This window comes from Bactrocera tryoni, unplaced genomic scaffold, assembly GCF_016617805.1.
Source record: "Bactrocera tryoni isolate S06 unplaced genomic scaffold, CSIRO_BtryS06_freeze2 scaffold_243, whole genome shotgun sequence".
Lineage (NCBI taxonomy): Eukaryota > Metazoa > Arthropoda > Insecta > Diptera > Tephritidae > Bactrocera > Bactrocera tryoni.
In genome coordinates this window covers 17,878-36,647 of record NW_024395970.1, presented here as the reverse complement: position 1 = coordinate 36,647, position 18,770 = coordinate 17,878, and the positions used below count along the sequence as shown (strand labels likewise).

Below are 18,770 nucleotides of genomic sequence, written 5' to 3'. Positions count from 1 at the left end.
ACAGCCACAGAAAGTTTTCCCAGCTGTGCAGCAATATTTGCGCTTCCTTGTGCTTCAGTTTACAGCGAATAAACAACAAAAACATTGTAGTGAAGTCTAAACTGAGCCCTCCACTTATCGGCAATGAGTTGCTTCAGTGCAATATACACACACTAACATGCACACGCTCGCATTTGCAACAGCGCTTTGGCAAATATTAGTAAATGTTACTGACATTGCTGCTTCACTGCACGCCCCGACACTTACCCTTTATCAATGGAGTTGGGGTACAACGCACCTTACTTGCAACAAGCATGTGTAGTGTGCTGATTTCTTTTAATTTTGTTGCTGTGCCAAATGTTTGTTATTGACTTCAATAAGAATTGTTTTTAGTTCCACAATATTCGCTATTTATTTACTTCATTTCGATTTCTTTGCTTTTCAGTTGCTTTTAGCTTGATATGACTATATATAAGTTGGTTTCATATTACCACAGTAGGCTGTTGAAACTTTTCGACAGAGAATTAAAGCAATATAAAGTTCTAATGGCAGTCGTGGTCAAGTTTTTGTAGTCGCCCGGTAGAATGGAGATCCGAACGGTCGCTAGTTAGATTTACAGAATAAACCTAAAACTACCAGAACCCTGTAGTTGTCATAAATTGAAAGGGAAGCTCGATAATTAAAGATAATCATGACGACCTTTAAGAAAACGCGAAAAAACGTCGACTTCTATAATACACTTCCAAAACACAAAATATTCCCGGCAGGAACTTGATTTTGATGAATCAGTTTGTATGGCAGCTACATGTTATAGTTAACCGATCAGAATAATTTCTTCGGAGCTGATATCGCTGCTTTAGTTAAAAGGACTCTCCAAATTTCTTAGAAATATCTCATTAATTACAAAAGTTTTACATACAAGTACTTGCTTCCGATTGTTTAATTTGTATGACAGCTATATGCTATAAGGATCCGATATCGGTGGTTCGGGCATAAGTGCAACTCTTGAAGAGAAAAAGACATATGCAAAGTTTCAGATCGATATCTGATACACTGAGAGGCTAGTTTAAGTATGTACAGACAGACTTGACTAAATTGACACTGCTCTTCACACTGGTTATTTACGTATAGTTAATAGGGTGTCTGATGTTTCTTTCTGGATGTTAAGCCCCTAATAACACCTAATGAACCTAAAAGGGTGTATGATACTTCTTTAGAGATATTAAGCCCTTAAAGACTGCCTATGTAGCTCGAACGGAACGTGAAACTTCCTTCTGGGTGTTAAGCCGCTAATGATTGCCTACCTGTATGAAGCTCGAATTGCACTTATGCATAATAGAAGCAGACTAACTATATAAAGCCATAGAAGGATACCTTCAATCGACTTAAATTGATTTAAAACCACGAATGTGGCTAAGCCATGCTAAAATTGGATATTTCTATTACCTATACAGAGTCAAAGAAATTATTCACTAAAAATATTCTGATGTAAAGAGTCTAAGTTCATGATAATAATAGAACTCAAGAAGCGGTGTTTGAGCACTAGCGGTATGTTGATATCTCTATGAAGTCATTATCGTTCACAATTATAATTAATAATAAGATATATAATAAAAAAAAACTGTGAAAATTAGGGTAAACTGAAACTGTTTCTGAACTCGAAATCGAGAATTACGTAAATTAATAAAACATTTAAAAAATGTTGCCTACATTTGGGCAAATGTTACAAAAAGTTACCTTCAAATTTACCATCTTCTTACACTTTCGTACCACCCTAATACGAATACATCAGTTTTTTCCTCTTCTATCTGCCAAAGTTTATTTTTCCTGGTCTTGAAATCGAGAATTACGAAAATTAATAAAACATTTCAAAAAATGTTGGCTACATTTAGGCGAAGTTTACAAAATGTTTACTTTCACCACTTTACTTTTTTACCACCTTCACACATTTTCGTACCACCCTAACACAAATACATAAGTATATATTTTCCTCTTCTATTTGCCAACATTTATTTTTGCTAACTTCTTAGCCAATTGCGGGTAATTACGAAAATTGTTTTCCAAATTAGCTTACCGCTTTTGCCCTGTACTTTGCGATAGTCGCTTGTGCGCTTACGGAAATACAACTCTACATGCATATACATATATCTTATGTATTCTTCAGCAAATTTTTTGCTGTTGTTGTTAAAAATACTTTGTTGTAACAATCGTGAATTTCCTGCCATTTACCAGATTTTGTTGTTGTGATAGCAGCTAGCAGCCCATAACTGTAAAGTGCATATGTGCAGTTACAGCTGAAAACATAATAAATTATCAAATGGTCATGAAAATATTTGCACAATTGTGTGATTACGAAAACAAGTGCAACAACACATAAAAATATTTATTTATATTATAGAATAAATGGCATTGCTGAGAAGAAGCTCTCTGGTGGTTATTTTTGGTAGATTTGTGCGAATAACTGTGCAACTGAGTGCATTTGGTCACTTCCAGCATAATTGGCTTAAATGAGGAGATTTCTTATCCTTTCTGTGGGCCAACTTTGGGTAATTGCTAAAAGGAATTATTTTTCTTTGTACAAAAATCAGAAACCCATACTAGGAAGTAAGAAAGCTAACTGTATTTTACAACTAATTTTTGTTTTATTGTGCTGCATTTTTTTTGTTGTTTTAATAATGTTTTTGTCGTAAGTTTTAGATAACTTCTTTTTAAGTGAAGTAAATTATTCCACGTAAATTTCAAAAGACTTAAGCAACGAACCTGATTGCTAATACTTAATTATAGTGATTGCTCACTATATCTATAAAAAATATATATATTTTATAAAAATAAACTGAAAACGATCTGACATTAAAGGAGCGTATATGTTCGTTTTTTCAGATAGTTGTGGAAAATTCGAGTTATTTTTATATTGAAAGGGAAAATCTTATTTTTAATCATTTATGATCAGTAATCATTTTAAGTAAGCAGTTTGGCAACTGAAATAAATTTATACACTCGTGGTCATGCAAACCTTACCAGTAACTTTCTTATAATTTTTTCGGACTTTTTCGTTCGTTCGACATTTTCTTCAATTTTGTTTTTTAATTAATTGTTTTTTATGAGAAAGCTCTGTGCAAAGTGGGTGCCGCGCCAGCTCATTTTGACCAAAAACAACAACGAGTTGATGAATTGATATGGGGTCTTTATATGGTGGAGGACTGTAGAAAAGACCACGCTTGCAAAAAAAAAAAAAACTCGAGAGCATGTGTGGTGCACTAAGGTCCACTTAACGCCATATTGCACATACTGCCCGTATACACCGTCGGAAGATGTATGGCTGCGAAAGTTGTCAACAGTCTCAGAAAGTTTGGGTTTCTAAAAGAGCACGTGTCTGAACATTCGGAAATCTTCACTCATTTTGATTTCATATCGGATCACTTTGAACATGGAGTCGCCAAACCGAACTCTGGCGGCTCTTTCTCTGCCCTTATACCGGCGACGGAGTTGTGGAAGTAGTAGAAGTTGGAGGAAAGGGGCAGTGAGCTTCTTCATGGATGGGTCAAAGTTTGGGGGGAAGGTTGATGAAGCGGTTTACTGTCAGTTGTACTCCCTATCAACTCCAGTTTAAGATTTCCTGACTATTGTAACGCCTGACAGGCTGAAATTGAAGAATAGAAGAAGATTTACTGCTCCGAAGTGCAGTGTCTTTAAGCGATGTGGCCATCTACGTAGATAACAGAGCGGCGATACTATCCTTGAACTCATTAAAAGTGCGTTAGGGGCTGCTCAAAGAGTGCCTAACCTCGCTATCAATAGCATCGAGTGTGTTTGTCATATGACTGGTATGGGTGCCAGACCACAGTGGAATGGCAGAAAACTGTATAGCTTATGAGCTAGTAATAAAAGGCACCCTAGAACCGCTATCAGTAGAATGGGCCCGTATCCTTTTGTGCTCTACTACTAGATATCTGGACTGTTTAGCAAAACCCTTTTGGTACGAAATCAATCGCAAGAGGTCTAGAGAGAGATCTCTTTGCCTTTAGTAAAACTAGCCTCTGCCTAGTTTTGGGGATTTTAACGGGTCATCACCCAATTGGCGTCTACGCCGTAGGGCTGGGAATCCTACTAGACGCCATCTGCAAAAGTTTTATGGAAGAAGATGAGTTGGAAACTACTCAACACTTCCTTCTTGACTATCCCACGTTCCGGAGTTCAAGATTTGAACATTTGGGAGCGCATACATTTAGACATCCCAACGAGCTGGCGGGAATGGAAATTAAACGTCTGTGCAAATTTGTTTTGCCTACTAAGCGTTTTGCTAATCCATAAGTTCGAACACAGAAGTACTTCTTTTTAATGGCCTTACATAGTAGTTCACGTGCGTTCTTTGATCAGCCATCTAACCTAGCCCTAAACTGATGACTCGAAGCAGTGTTTAGAAAAGATCAAGCATAACAAACTCAACATATATACACATATTTATATAAAAACAGTAAATTTTAGTCGCAAATTCATTTCTATCCAAATTCACAAATCTCTACTTTGGTAGCAAGTACTTTGCAATCAAACCCTCCCACGCATTATACAAGTCACGTGAAGTTGAAGCAACTGATGCGAGTTTGTCACATAAGTCTAATGTTTACCAATAAAATTCATTATTTACGATTACTGGCAGAAAAAGCGTTAAATAGTTTATAAAAATACGCTAAAAATAGCTTAAATTGCACCCTCTCCAAAGACAGCACACACACACACACATAAACACAAAACATGTGGTCAGCCGCAGCAGCAAGAAGCAACAAAATTGATATACTCAGTCACAAGTTATTCCAAGCATTTCACGTTCACGTGTCAAGTAACAGTACTGTGCCGCCATCCTCACACCCACGCCGTTTGCCGTTTGCGTGGCGCACGCGTTTCGAGGTAAGACCGATACGCTTTATCCGCCCTCCAGTCGGCGCTGCAGCTCACCGCTTCTCACCATGCTTCCATTCATTGTCACATTGTTGTACATAAACTCATTCTCACGTAGAAAAGCGTTTGCGCAGCTGTTTACTCACTAAAAATTTGATAAGTCACTTATGTCTCTGCCGAGTCTGCGCCACCTATTGCCTTTCTGCTGATCCCCTTCCGCGCTTGTTTGTTCTTGTATTTAGCGCAACAGATGTCAATTTGTCATTAACATTCAGCACAACAAAGCAGCCAATAGAGACATCCGCTTGATTTGATCGGTGGACAAATGGAGCACCAACTGGCTTGGCTTGTGCACCGTATACATGTGCGTGTGTAGCGTCAGCGGCTTGTGTGTAGTTCAATTTTCGGTGTACCTGACGCATGTCTTGCCAATTTTCAACTTGATCTACGTCATTTGCATATTTCTCGGCGTTTTGGTATAATCAGCCGATATTTGGTACACATTTGATTTTCTAATCATTGCTGTATAAATATTTTCGCTGGAACTGTACTTGGCTTTGAGACACTTAATAAGAAAAATAATAACAAAAATAAAAATCGCATCATCATTGCTTCAGTTCTTTTAATATAAAATTAGAACAGCAACTATAAGTTGGCAGTTAAGTCAACTCGTGATTAATTTAGGAGCGAACAAAATTTAGTATTTATCGAAGAGAAGCATAACTAACAGTAAGTAATAGTTTTTTGACTTTGACTCCTAACGAAATATAAAAAAAAGTTTACTTCTGCTGCATTATAACTCAAAAGGATATGAAAATAACTTTCTCTTGATTGTGACGAGTCAGTTTGTATGCCCGCTATATGCTTATGTGGTCCGATCTGAACAATATATTTGGAGATCTGATTACCAAGCTACCTTGGATTACAATCTGTTAAATTCGCCCAGATTGCTTGTCAAGTAAAAGTATTTTCGTGACTTTAAGCGACCGATATCAATGATTGCGCCAAATGAACAGCTACTTGGGAAGTCATACCAGTTCGCTTTCCACTGTTATTAAAACTGAAGTACCAGTCTAAGCAAGCTCATCAGCAATAAAATTACCTGTAATACCGCTGTGGCCAGGCACCCAAACCAATCCATTACAATATGTAAATCGATGCTAGAGGTAAGATGTCTGACAGCCCTTCACTAGTCATGAGCGTACTAAACCTAATATCGCTGCACTACTACTGTAGTGGATGGTTACCACTCTAAAGGAGGCTGCGCTCCGTAGCAGTGAATCTTCTGTTATTTTTGTGGCAGCCACCACAATTTGAAGGACGCTGCAGTGATCAGGAAGCCTTAAATCGAAGTCCAACAGTATAATCTTGCAGCAACACTACCCGTAAGATTCGCTTCATCCGTAAAAAAGCTAAGCTCACTCACCGCAACTCTCCTCCAGTGAGTCTTTCACTTCCATGTCGCCAGGAATAGGCTCGGTGACTTGATAATTCAAGCCTTTTGAAATGAAATTAATGATTGTCAACATTTCAGAGTGCCCGTGCTCGAAGTCAGCTAAGTACGCAGATTCTCTGTGCCCGAGGGCAGCTTGCGTAGTCTAACAACTTGCAGCTATATCCTCCGGTGATATAAGCACCAAGACGTTCAATGACATATTTGGTGTAGTTCATAGTGTACCACGAATACTGACGAAAGCATGCCACTGAACAATTGCCAGTCAAAATTTCCATTATTTTGCCAAAGAACTGCCACAAAGAATGAAGAAGAATGGCTCCCCAACAGCAACGCCAGACAACCGATTCCTTCCTTGCTTTTTCCTCAATGTTGTGTTTGCGCGAGCGAATAGCTTCCTGGCTAGGATGGGCTCTAGACACTTAACTCTGTCAACATTTCGAAGACACGTTCCTTCTGTTTGTGGTAGATACGCCTCCTGGATGTTGTACTTCCTAGTGAATAAAACCAGTTTGGTCTTACTAGGATTTATGGAGAGGCCCTTTTCAGCAGCCCAATTGCTTATGTACATTGCTTATGTATCCTTGAATGAGCTCATACACGTTATTCAGAAATTTCCCTTCAATCATGAGGGCTACGTTGTTCACAAAGCCAATCAACTTTCCAGCAGATCGTTGACAACCACGATCCATAGAAGTAGCTAAAGAGGTTAACCATATGGGGTGCCTCTACTCACATTCCGATGTGCCCGCTTACCGCCCTATCATCACTCCACAGTCGTTGTATTCCAGCGATATCAACTAGATATTGCATTTTGGCTTGATAATGTCATGAATCAAAAAAAACAAAATTGGGTCATAAGTAATATGGCTGTGAGGACGATAAAAAATGTTCCAGTCAATTTATTAGTGCTATAAAAAAAGAAATAATGAAGAGCGTTTCTACCTAGTTTTCCTAGTAAATACAGCACTGATGATGCGGACGGAGTTCTCCACCCTCTCACCACTAAAAAAAAAATTTTAGTAAATAAATTGTACTTTAAGGGTGGACAAAAACGCAAATTCAAATTCGAGCAGACGCTTAACTTGTAGAGTTTTCACACAGATTTTTAATTTATTTACAATTATCCTTTCTTTACAGGCAACTGAAAAGCTCCTTACAAATAAATTAAATAAAATTATTTCAATAAATATACCAGAAAGCTAAGCGTCATCTCGTCTGGCACCATAAATGACTAATTTTATATTCTTATGACTCATTCAAGCTTAAGCATTTGAAATTAGTTCATTTCACGCCTAACTCTGTGTCATTTAAACCAAAGACTTATGACACGAACTTGTTTACAAACAGTCGCAATTTCACTCGCCAATTTACTTGCACAAACACGCACATTCAGCAATATATATTCAACACAATAATTTTATATATATATATTTACATTTGGTATATGCCCACATATATATATATATATAAGTAAATATATATATAGTATATACATATATAATGACAGCCGTCATTTGAAAGTACACCCACTTAATTGCAAGGTCTCCATACGCCAATTAGTGCATCATTTAATGCTAAAATCAATGTGTACATGCTCAGGGGCAACAATTTGAGCAGCGCAGCGCGGTTAGACAATTTGTTGCGCTATCTCGAAATTGATTTGCGAAATTTTCCCAATTGCATAAAAGTGCTAGCGCATCAAAGCGATTAAAATGAAAAGTATACAGTGTTAAAAAAAAAAATAAAAATATGAAAAAAATCGTTAACTACAGTTGCTCAGAAGCTATAATACCCTTCACAAAATTAAATTTTCCATAGAAGAAGCTATAAAATCCTTCACAAATATTAATTATTCAATAGAAGAACTTGATATTGACCGCCCAGTTGGTATGACAGCTATATGCTATAGTGGTCCGATCTGCACAATTTTTTCGGAGATTATTTCATTGCCTTGGAAAACAGTTCATGTCAAATTTCGTTAACTAACTTAATTTTTCCATACAAAAACCTTATTTTGGTTATTCGCTTTGTATGACAGCTAAATGCTATAGTGATCCGATCTGCACAATTTGTTGGGAGGTCATACACAATTTGTTGGGAGGTCATACCGTTATTTTAAACAGTGATATTTTTCAAGTCTTGACAAGATATCTTTTTATATAAAATACTTTTCTATACAAGAACTCGATTTTGATCATTCAGTTTGTATGGCAGCTATATGCTACGGTGATCCGATCCAAACAATTTCTTCGGAGATTGTACCAATTTTTAAGGCAATAACTCGTGTTAAATTTGATGAAGATATCTCTTTAAATTAAAAAAATTTCCATGTAAGCTCTTGATTCCGATCATTCAGTTTGTATAGCAGCTATATGCTATAGTGCTCTGATCTAAACAATTTTTGTGGATATCGTACCTTTGCTTTAGACATTAATTTGTGCCGAATTTCAAAAAGTTAACTTGACAAATGAAAAAATTTTTTCAGCTTCAATGGCCGCCATATACTTGTGGGTAGTAAAAGACGGCAGAATAATTCCAAACTTTTTATCAAATATAATATACACTGTTCGGTGTATAAAAATGAATACAATTTAAAATAAAAACTATTTAAAAAAACAACAAAAACAATTGCATTGAATAACTAACAACGCTGACAGCAGTGAGCAAAGTGAAGCTCACAATGTACGCGGCCCGCTGCAAGGCATTCACTCTACGCTCGTTTGTGTGCATGTGTATGTGTATACGCGACAAAATCGCTTAAATGCTGCCGTTTGTTATTAAAATACATTTAAGCAAATATTTTTATTGTTTCGTTTTCGAAACTATAAATTTGAATTGGAAATTTTGTGAGTTTTCAATGTTAAGTTCAATGTGTGTAAGCGGCGTGTACTTGGGCACACCCAAGCCAACACCTGGCCGTCAGCAAATCACAAATGCAACGCAAATGCTGTGCGTTGGTGCAATAAATACAAAATATTTAAAACTTCATTGAGACAATTTGGAACAATAATTCATTCAGGTGCAATATTCTGCGCCGCGGATTTTTCTATATTTGTCTAAGCGAGTTAGAAATCACTCGCCGCAATTCGTTTGGCATTAAATGCACTTATTAAAAGCAATTTGGTATGTTTTACCAGCTATGCGGGCAATTTTACACTCACATATTTGTACATGTGTTCGGAAGGTAAAAAGCTTATTGGGTATTTATGTAAATGTTATAAGGTAAATCATGTCGCAAATTATTTACATGAAACATTTGGCATGGCATGAAGTAAATATTTTGAATACCAACAATTAAAGCAGCTATTGAATTTTTCAGCAAAAAATTATGCTTCAGATTTTTTTTAGATGAAATAGTTGCTTCATGAATGGATTAATTCTTTTTTATTTATTCACTATAGTGTAACATATGTAAATGCTTAACCAACCGAACGAAAAATAGAAAATATTTCCATGTTATTTATATGGAAAATCAATGCACACCGCACCCTCTTAATATAAATATTAAGAGCTCAAAGTCTATCGGAATATTTTAAAAATATCGTACGATATTTTCATGGCATGGAAAGTAAAACATAAATTGTCTTTTTGACTCACTCTAATGTGCATACATTTGCATTCACTAAACTTTGTTACGAATTTTCAACGCTTTCTTTTACTTTTATTAACATTCCATTTTATGTAAGTTTCGAAAAACACTAAACGTGTTTTTTGGCCCACCCTAATGTGAATACACATGCGTTCGATAAACGTTGTTAAGAATTTTCGACGTTTTCCTTCAGTTTTATTAACATTTCTTTATATGTAAGATTCGAAAAAAATTAAAAATGACTTTTTGGCCCACCCTAATGCGCATACATATGCGTTCGATAAACGTTGGTACAATTTTTCAATGCTTTCCTTCACTTTTATTAACATTCCTTTATGTACATATGTATATGTAATTTAGGAAAAACACTAAAAGTGTCTTTTTGGCCGACCCTAATGTGAATACACATGCATTCGTTGAACTTTGTTACGAATTTTCAACGCTTTCTTTTACTTTTCTTAACATTCCATTTTCGAAAAACACCAAAAGTGTCTTTTTGGCCCACCTTAATGTGAATATACGATAAACGTTGTTACGAATTTTCAACGCTTTCCGTTGCTTTTATTGATAGTAGTAAGTTTCGAAAAAAATAAAAAAAATTTTTGGGCCCACCTTAATGTGCATAGATATGCGTTTCAACGCTTTCCTTCACTTTTATTAACATTCTTTGATATGTAGCTTTCGATTTGAATTCAATTCCTGATTTTTTCTTAAATTCTTAATATTTTGACCCTTTTTGTTTTTTCTGTCAAAATATACTCAAATATCCTCATATCGAATACTTAAAGAAAAACTTCTTTAGATGCTCGCACATATTTTGTAATATTTTAAATTTTTTCCTTTCACAGGTGGCAACTATGTTCCAAAATATGTTTAAACTCTAAACATTTTGAACACTTAGTGTTCAGATCTTTCTAACATTTTGGCTTTTTTTTTGACAGATGGCAACCCTGTTCTAAAATAGATTTAAATTAAAGACGTCTTAAATTTTTAAAATATTTTCTTCAACTACGTTTACGTTGAGACATCTTTAGTAACTTTTCCAATTTAACTACTTTCGACAGGTGGCAACTCCATTCGAAAATATTTTTAAACTATAAACTTTTCGAATACTTCCCGGTCAGATCTTTCAAACATTTTGTAAAATTTCTAATTTGGCTTTCGTTGACAGGTGGCAACTCTATTTTAAAATAGATTTAAATTAAAGGTGTCTTAAAATTTTAAATTATTTTCTTCAACTACGTTTACGTTGAGAAATCTTTAGAAACTTTTCCATTTTAACTACTTTCGACAGGTGGCCACTGTGTTCCAAACTATAAAATACTTTGAAGGTACTTTTCACACTTAGCCCAATACTTCGAAAACCGACTAAGTTTCCATAGTAAGATACAGCAATTGGCCAGTCAATTGAAAAGTTCCCGGTCTAGCATAGTAAACACATTTTTTTGGCAAAATTCGTTTTTTATTCTACTACTACCCATGAAGTGAACATGGGTGATTCACTGATTAAAGCGACCTTCAAACTATTCGATACCATTTTTGTAGTATGATTTGTGCTTTACTTCAAAATAGACTTCAGTTTGGGTTATTATCTTTTCATTCCATGAAAATTTTTTCCCAGCAAAAATTCTTTTAAGAACTGAGAAGAGAAAATCGTCGAAGGGGGCCAGATATGGAGAATACGGCGGATGCGGAAGAAATTCGAGACTCAAATCATGGATTTTTGCCATCACTTTACTGACTTGTGACACGGTGCTTAGTCTTGGAGAAATAGCACTTTCTTTTTTTTCAAATAGGCTGCTTTTTCGGCGATTTCGTCCTTCAAACGGTCCAATAAGGCTACGTTATAGTCTCTGTTTCTTCTTCTTTTTTTAAGGTAGTCAAAAAAAAATATTCTATGTGCTTACCAAAATTAGGACGCTATAAATTTGCCAGCTGACTGTTGCGTTGTTTACGCTTGGGAACCAGTTCATCGTCTACAGTGCACTGGAATGACTTTGGATTGGACTTCGGCGAGAAACGAAGGGTTTATTACGCTTGAATATATGCAAACACTGCTGGAACACTGAATCATCAACTCGTCGTTGTTTTTGGTTGAAAGTGAGTTCGCGTCACTTTGCACAGCACTTTCTCACATCCAAATATTGGTGAATGATAAGATATATTCATAGATTTAGAGCGCCTGCTATCTCAAACAACTTCACTTTACGGTCATCCAAAATTATTTTTTAAGTCCTTTTAATATTTTCGTCGGTAACAACCTCTTTTGGGCGTTCACTCCATTCACTCTTCGGTGCTCATTTCAGCACGTATAAATTTAACATAGCAATCCTTGATTGTTGGTTTTCCTGAGGCAGTGTCCGGAAACTCGTCATCAAGCCAAGTTTTGTAGCAATTTCAACAGAGTGAGACCATGCTTTAAGCATAAACATTTGTTCTCCGAGTCTCAACAAAAAGTGGATCATGCGATTGTCTGCTGGGTTATGTGATTTGATACCGTTATACTCTTTTTTTTTTGGGCGCGCAATAAATAATGGTAACAAAACCCGTCTTCCGGCAAGCACACCCGTACTGAGAATCTGCACTCCATTTTTTACACCGAATTTCTTGGCTTGAACTTGATTTGGTTAAACAAAAAGACAGATTGCCTCTTCATAACTGTTATTGCGAACATATTTATATTTCTATTTTGATTTTCTTTTATTTTCTAACTATTTTTCTGTTAAAAGTGCGATTTTCTTGTGAAGCGCTCTCTTTGAGCACAACAACCTGCCGCGCACCCACACCCACACACCAAAGTTATGCAACGCGGCAATTAGTTTAGTGTTCTTACACACCCGCCATACCGCAAATACTTTGTTTTTGTTTTTTTCTTGTGCTCTAGCGGTGCTTCCTTTGTGTTGCCGTTGTTGTTGCAGCGCTGTATGTGTGTGTGTGGCAGTCTTGTGGTGTTGGTGTGGTGTGCTCGCCGGTGTATTTGTAATTACCGCGAATTTTCGATTATTAACGGTGCGGTTGATTTGCTCATTTGTTTAGATTGCGGTTGTCTATAAGCATTTATTATTAGTTTAATGGTTTCTCGATTTTCCTTTGTTATTTTTCAGCATTTCTGTTGCACAATAATACTCATTGCTGCGCTGCATTAGCGTTGTAGTTCAAGGTGGTGAACTTGAATTCATTCAAACTCAAACTCAAACTCTGTGTGTTAAGGTGTGGTTAAATGGTGGAGAAGCATTTACACAAAGTTGCAAGTTTATTTGCATAATTGAAGCACTTCATTGAGCAAGAATTATGAATTTTTTTTTAATATTTTAATTTTTTTGCGAAATATTTCTAGGAGTTAATCTAGTTTTGCTTTACTAAAATAAAACATAATTAATTTATTATTTATTTGTATCTTAGTACAATCCTTTTCAGAATTCAGTACTTGTACTAATTCAATATCTTTATATACCCTTTTATATTATTTGATTCGGACATTCCAGAGTCGAACCGAAGGATATCACGAATTTAACAATGTAAGTAGTCCTCGCACGGCAAGCGAGTCAAAGTCATAAAGTAAAGTGAATGGCTGTTCACCCGTCCAGTTGGCTCACTACGAAGCGGCCGTGTGTGGAATTGAATATAAATAATATTAAGAGTTTGATGTTCACATCTTATCATCTACCTATATGAGGTCCTCATCCCCCAAGTTGAATCGCCAATGGAGAGAACTGCTAGTTTTTCATATACTGAAAAAATTATTATGAAATATTCCACTGTATTTTTTCGTAGATGGGGTCAAGTTGCTCACTTGTAAATATATAGAAATTCTGATCCTTTCCGATTATTTGTACTCTTATTTCACTGTCTTGGAAACAATCAAGTTGGTAACTCTATCTTTCCAACAGCTCTTTTATTTCACCGCCATATAAGCACAACTTAATTGAAATTTATTACATTGCATTATTTCTTCGAAGAAATTATAATTATCATTGTAATTTACGAAAGCGCTTTTATTGTTATTTTTATTTTTTTTTTTTAAATATATAATATATATACATGCATATTGCAGGACTGCAAAGATTTACTTTCACTGATAAGTTATTTATTGGAAAATTGCCTCAAGCCAAGCGCATTCATTTGCTGGCAAACGCAAATATTCTTTATATATACATTAGGGTGAGCAAAAAGAACTAACCTAACGAATTTATGAGTTAAAATCTACATGTAAATATATACAGAAACTAGTAAGAAATGGCTAAGTTCGTGTGTAACCAAAAATTTCATACTCTTGGGACTTTGCAGCATCAAAACTGGCGATATCACTTCAGGCGCAAAAGGTTGAATTATATGGGGCTAGGGCAAGTTTTCAAGTATTCAAAGTAGTCCCCACCAGTTGCAATACACTTTTATAAACGATTTTTACAGTCCTCGAAACACTTTTTGGCATGGCCTTCAGCTACTTCAGCGAATTTTTTGTTTTATTTTATCTCTTCGATCGACTGGAAACTGTTACCACCGAGCGCGGATTTCAGTTTTGGGAACAAGAAAAAATCTTAGTGAATACGGTCATTGATTGATGATATTCTCCTTATTGACCGTCTGTCCAAATCCTTCACTTTCTTCAATTTTCATCAGTTGAAGAGGTCGTCCAGAAAAAGGCATATTTTCTGACTTCTCGACCATCTTTGAAGGCTTTGTAGCACTCGAAGACTTGTGCCTTGCCCAATATTTACAACGAATCCACACACGAAATCGGGTTAGAAATACTAAATTTTAGACAAATTCTTTGTTCCATATTTTTATCCATTGTAAAAATCGCAACGCACTACTGAGGTGTACCGACTTAAGCAGCTGCTGTCAACAAACTGGTTGACAATCGCACTCATATTTGGCACAGTAATTAAGGACAGTTCTACTAATTTAGCAAAATATAAATTTTGAAATATTATTTATCCGAGAAATTTAATTAAAATTTTCGGGTGCCATTTTGCAACAAGTTTTTCTATCTAATAAGTAAAAATATACTAATACTCGTATAAGGCGCAGGACCTTCCCGTTACAACTAAGAGCTCATACTTGCAGAGATTTTCGTAGAAATGTCTAAGCGCATATTGTTCAGAGTACCAAGCAAAAAAATAATTATTCTGTTTGTGCATTTAACCACCCTAATATATACATCTACCTGGATTGTAAAAGAGAATGCAATTGTGACAACTGCGCTTTTGTAATCCCTTATTTTGTGGCATAACCCGCTGATTTGCATATTTTCTCATATGCAATAAAATAAATTAATTCACAACAGTTACGAGCTACAATTAAATATAAATAAATAAATAAATTACGTAACGAAATGCAAGTGCTTAGATTGGTAAGTACAATACAGTGTTGTATATTAAAATTCGAATTTGAATTGGTGCGCTGAAGTTGAGGTTAAGCTGTATAGAACATTAGTCAGATGTGTGTGGCAGGATTCTAATTTATTCGCGATTTTGAGTAAAAGCATAGAGAAAGCAGAATCAACGAAAATAATTTTTTTGAAGTCTACTTCTGAAATTTGTTTCAAGAAAGAGAAAAAATCGGGGAAATCATAAGTTAATCTGTTGTTTGGACCAAGCTGGTAACATTTTTAGTTTAGGCATACATACATATGTATGTGTACTCCAGATTGAAAGGCAAATGCAACTATTTTTCAGATGACTTGGTAAGGTACAAATACACAGAAAATTATTTGAAGAATATAGCGATGTTTAATAAATAACTATTGTAGAGCTGTCGTCACCATACTCATATTGAATTTTCATTTTTATTTTTCAAATAGGTGGCAACCATTCTCAGTTATATCTCGAAGAATTAAAGCAGTTATATTATTTATTAAGATTTTTAAGCTGTTAAAAAATTTCAAACAGTTGGCAACTCTCCTCATTAATATTTGAAATTTTCATATCTCTATATGTTTAAGCTTCTTTTCGACATTTTATTTACTTTAGCATTTAACGTATTAAAAGTTTATTATTTTTAAATCTTTGGCAACTCTCCTCAAAAATAGTGTGTGCATTTTAAAACTACGTTAGTTTGATAACCATATGGTATTTTATAAATTTTTAATACCTCAACATTTTCAAAAAGGTGACAACGCTGCTGATTAATATTTTAAAGTCTAAGCATTTTTATATCTTTGTGTGTTTTTGCTTTTATTACAGTATTTTACTAATTTCAGGAATTTAATTTCAATTGTATTTTGAAAAAGTTGGCAATTCTTAAAAAAAACTTTTTAAAACTACATTATTTTGATAACCATATTATTATTTTTGCTCATGACTTTTTTACTTATTTTAATTTTATTTTGTATGATATACTGATATCAACAATTTTTCAAATAAGTGGCAACTTTTATTTAAAATATTTTTAAATTTAAGCATTCTCTTATCTTTTTTTGTTTCTTCCTTTGTTACAGTATTTTATTTCTTTAAGGAATTTGATTTCAGTAGTATTTTTAAACAGTTGGCAACTCTTTAAAAGAAAATAAACTATTTAAAACTACATTGTTTTGATAATCATATAGTATTGTTATTTTAGTTTATGATTTTTTTTATTTATTTTAATTATATATCCTCAAATTTGCAAACAAGTGGCAACTCTTAGTAAAAAAATTTTAAAATTTAAGCATTCTCATAACTCTTTTTAAGTTTGTGCTTTTATTTTGGTATTATGTTTATTTTAAGAATTTAATTTTCTTATTACTTTTAAATCTCTGGCAACTCTTTAAAAGAAATAAATCTTTTGAAACTACATTATTTTGATAATCATATAGTATTGTTATTTTAGTTTATGATTTTTTTATTTATTTTAATTAAATATCCTCAAATTTGCAAACAGGTGGCAACTCTTACTAAACAATTTTTAAAATTCAAGCATTCTCATAACTCTTTTTAAGTTTGTGCTTTTATTTTGGTATTATGTTTATTTTAAAAATTCAATTTTTTTATTATTTTTAAACCTCTGGCAACTCTTAAAAAAACTTTTTAAAACTACATTATTTTGATAATCATATAATATCGTTATTTTAGATTTTTTATTTATTTTAATTATGTATATATCATCAAAATTGCAAATAAGTGGCAACTCTTACTAAAAATATTTTCAAATTTAAGCATTCTGATAATTCTTTTTAAGTTTGTGCTTTTATTGTGGTATTTTATATATTTTATTAATTTAATTTCATTATTATTTTTAAACCTCTGGCAACTATTTTCAAAAGTATTGTCTGTTTTTTTAAACTACATAAGTTTGGTAATCGTATTGCATACTTTGTCTTATAAATTTTTTGCGCCAAAACTTTTTCAAACAGGTGGCAACTCTCTAATTTTTGTTGCATTTGAAATGAGTTCAGTGAGTGTTATTTTCATGAAACCATCACATGTCACATGCAGTGTGGTTGTGCTGTCTGTACTTTCGCTAATAATTATGGCCTTTATTTTAGTCTGTTAATTCAATGAGTATTCGTTTTTAAACTATACTGGTTTGGTAATCGTATTGCATACTTTTGTCTTACAAATTTTTTTGCGCTTAAACTTTTTCAAACAGGTGGCAACTCTTAATTTTTGTTGCGTTTGAAATGAGTTCAGTGAGTAGCATTTTCATGAAAACCATCACATGTCATCAAGCATGCAGTGGCTTGTGTTATGCCTGAAGGGTTTATACTTAACTAATAATTATGGCCTTTTTATTTTAGTCTGTCTGTTAATTCAATGAGCTTCCTGGACCTTTTTAAGTTACATGCACATATATTTGGTATATTTTATTTTATTTTTCTTATAAACAAATCTCAGATTTTTACACGCTGTAAAAGATTTTTGAATAATGTTCAGGTTTCCTTGAGTCAAATTTCATGACATTAAATTGACAGTATTATGACAAGGGTTCTCATTACACCAAATAAAACTGTTATGGTAGACAAGCCAAAAGAGTCCAGGTTCCAGGTTCAGAGAAATTGTGTTCGAGTTAAATTTGTTCAATTTAAATGCCATAGATAATATAAAAAAATGTAAACTCCCCATGCGTGAGCAATAATTTCTTTTTTCTGCTTACTCTTTAATTATAATTATATAAATATAATTATATTAATTTTAACGCATAATTGTACTCTTATTAATTTCAATATTGACAGTTAAGAACTAATTGTGGAGTAAGTCCCCAATATGCCAGCTCTTAATAACCACTAACAACTCTATTGGTATCATTATGAAATGTCATGTGACTCACCTTGTTGAAAATAGTTAGCCTTACGCACATACACACACCAATGCCATCAGCTGTAGCTGTGATAAGCGCTGACGCGTCGATTGCGGCAGCGGCAAAAGGTCGCGCAAATTGGCGATTTCCGGCATTGATTAAATCGCGGCGCAGCTTCGAGGCGCCCTTTGTCGATTTGTTGGCGTCAAATCTGGTAGGAGAGAGAAAAAAATATTTTTCTTTATTAAAATAAAATTATAATTCAATGGAGACAGAAAAAATTTTTTTATTTTTGTTAAAATAAATTTATATTTTTGTTTGAAGATAAATGTTATTATAAGTATATATTATCAAATATCTTCCTCCCGCCTTTTTGTCTATTTGACAACCTAATATATATGTATAACTTAAATTTTCTTATATCCTATGTATGTTGGTAACTTATAAAACATACATACATTATATAATACAATATTTCCACTGAACTTTTCCTTATTTTTCTATCATATTTTTTCTATGAAAACCATGCACGTGCCACGCCACTAACACTCACCATGTTACCCAAAGGTTGTGTCACCTTTAATCAAACAAATTAACTGTTACTCCAATCGCCACACAAAAACGTCAATTAAG

General features: G+C 34.1%; 1 protein-coding gene across 1 annotated transcript in view; it reads right to left on the bottom strand.

Moving 5' to 3' along the window:
• LOC120780238 (protein single-minded) overlaps positions 1-18,348 on the bottom strand; it is a gene marked incomplete at its 5' end in the record, with an annotated part of 87,746 nt that extends 69,398 nt beyond the window's left edge. Inside the window, 3 exon segments of the mRNA XM_040112495.1 lie at positions 18,168-18,205; positions 18,207-18,286; positions 18,288-18,348. Of these exon segments, the coding sequence (XP_039968429.1) occupies positions 18,168-18,205; positions 18,207-18,286; positions 18,288-18,348 (179 nt within the window).
• Positions 18,349-18,770: the final 422 nt, after the last annotated feature.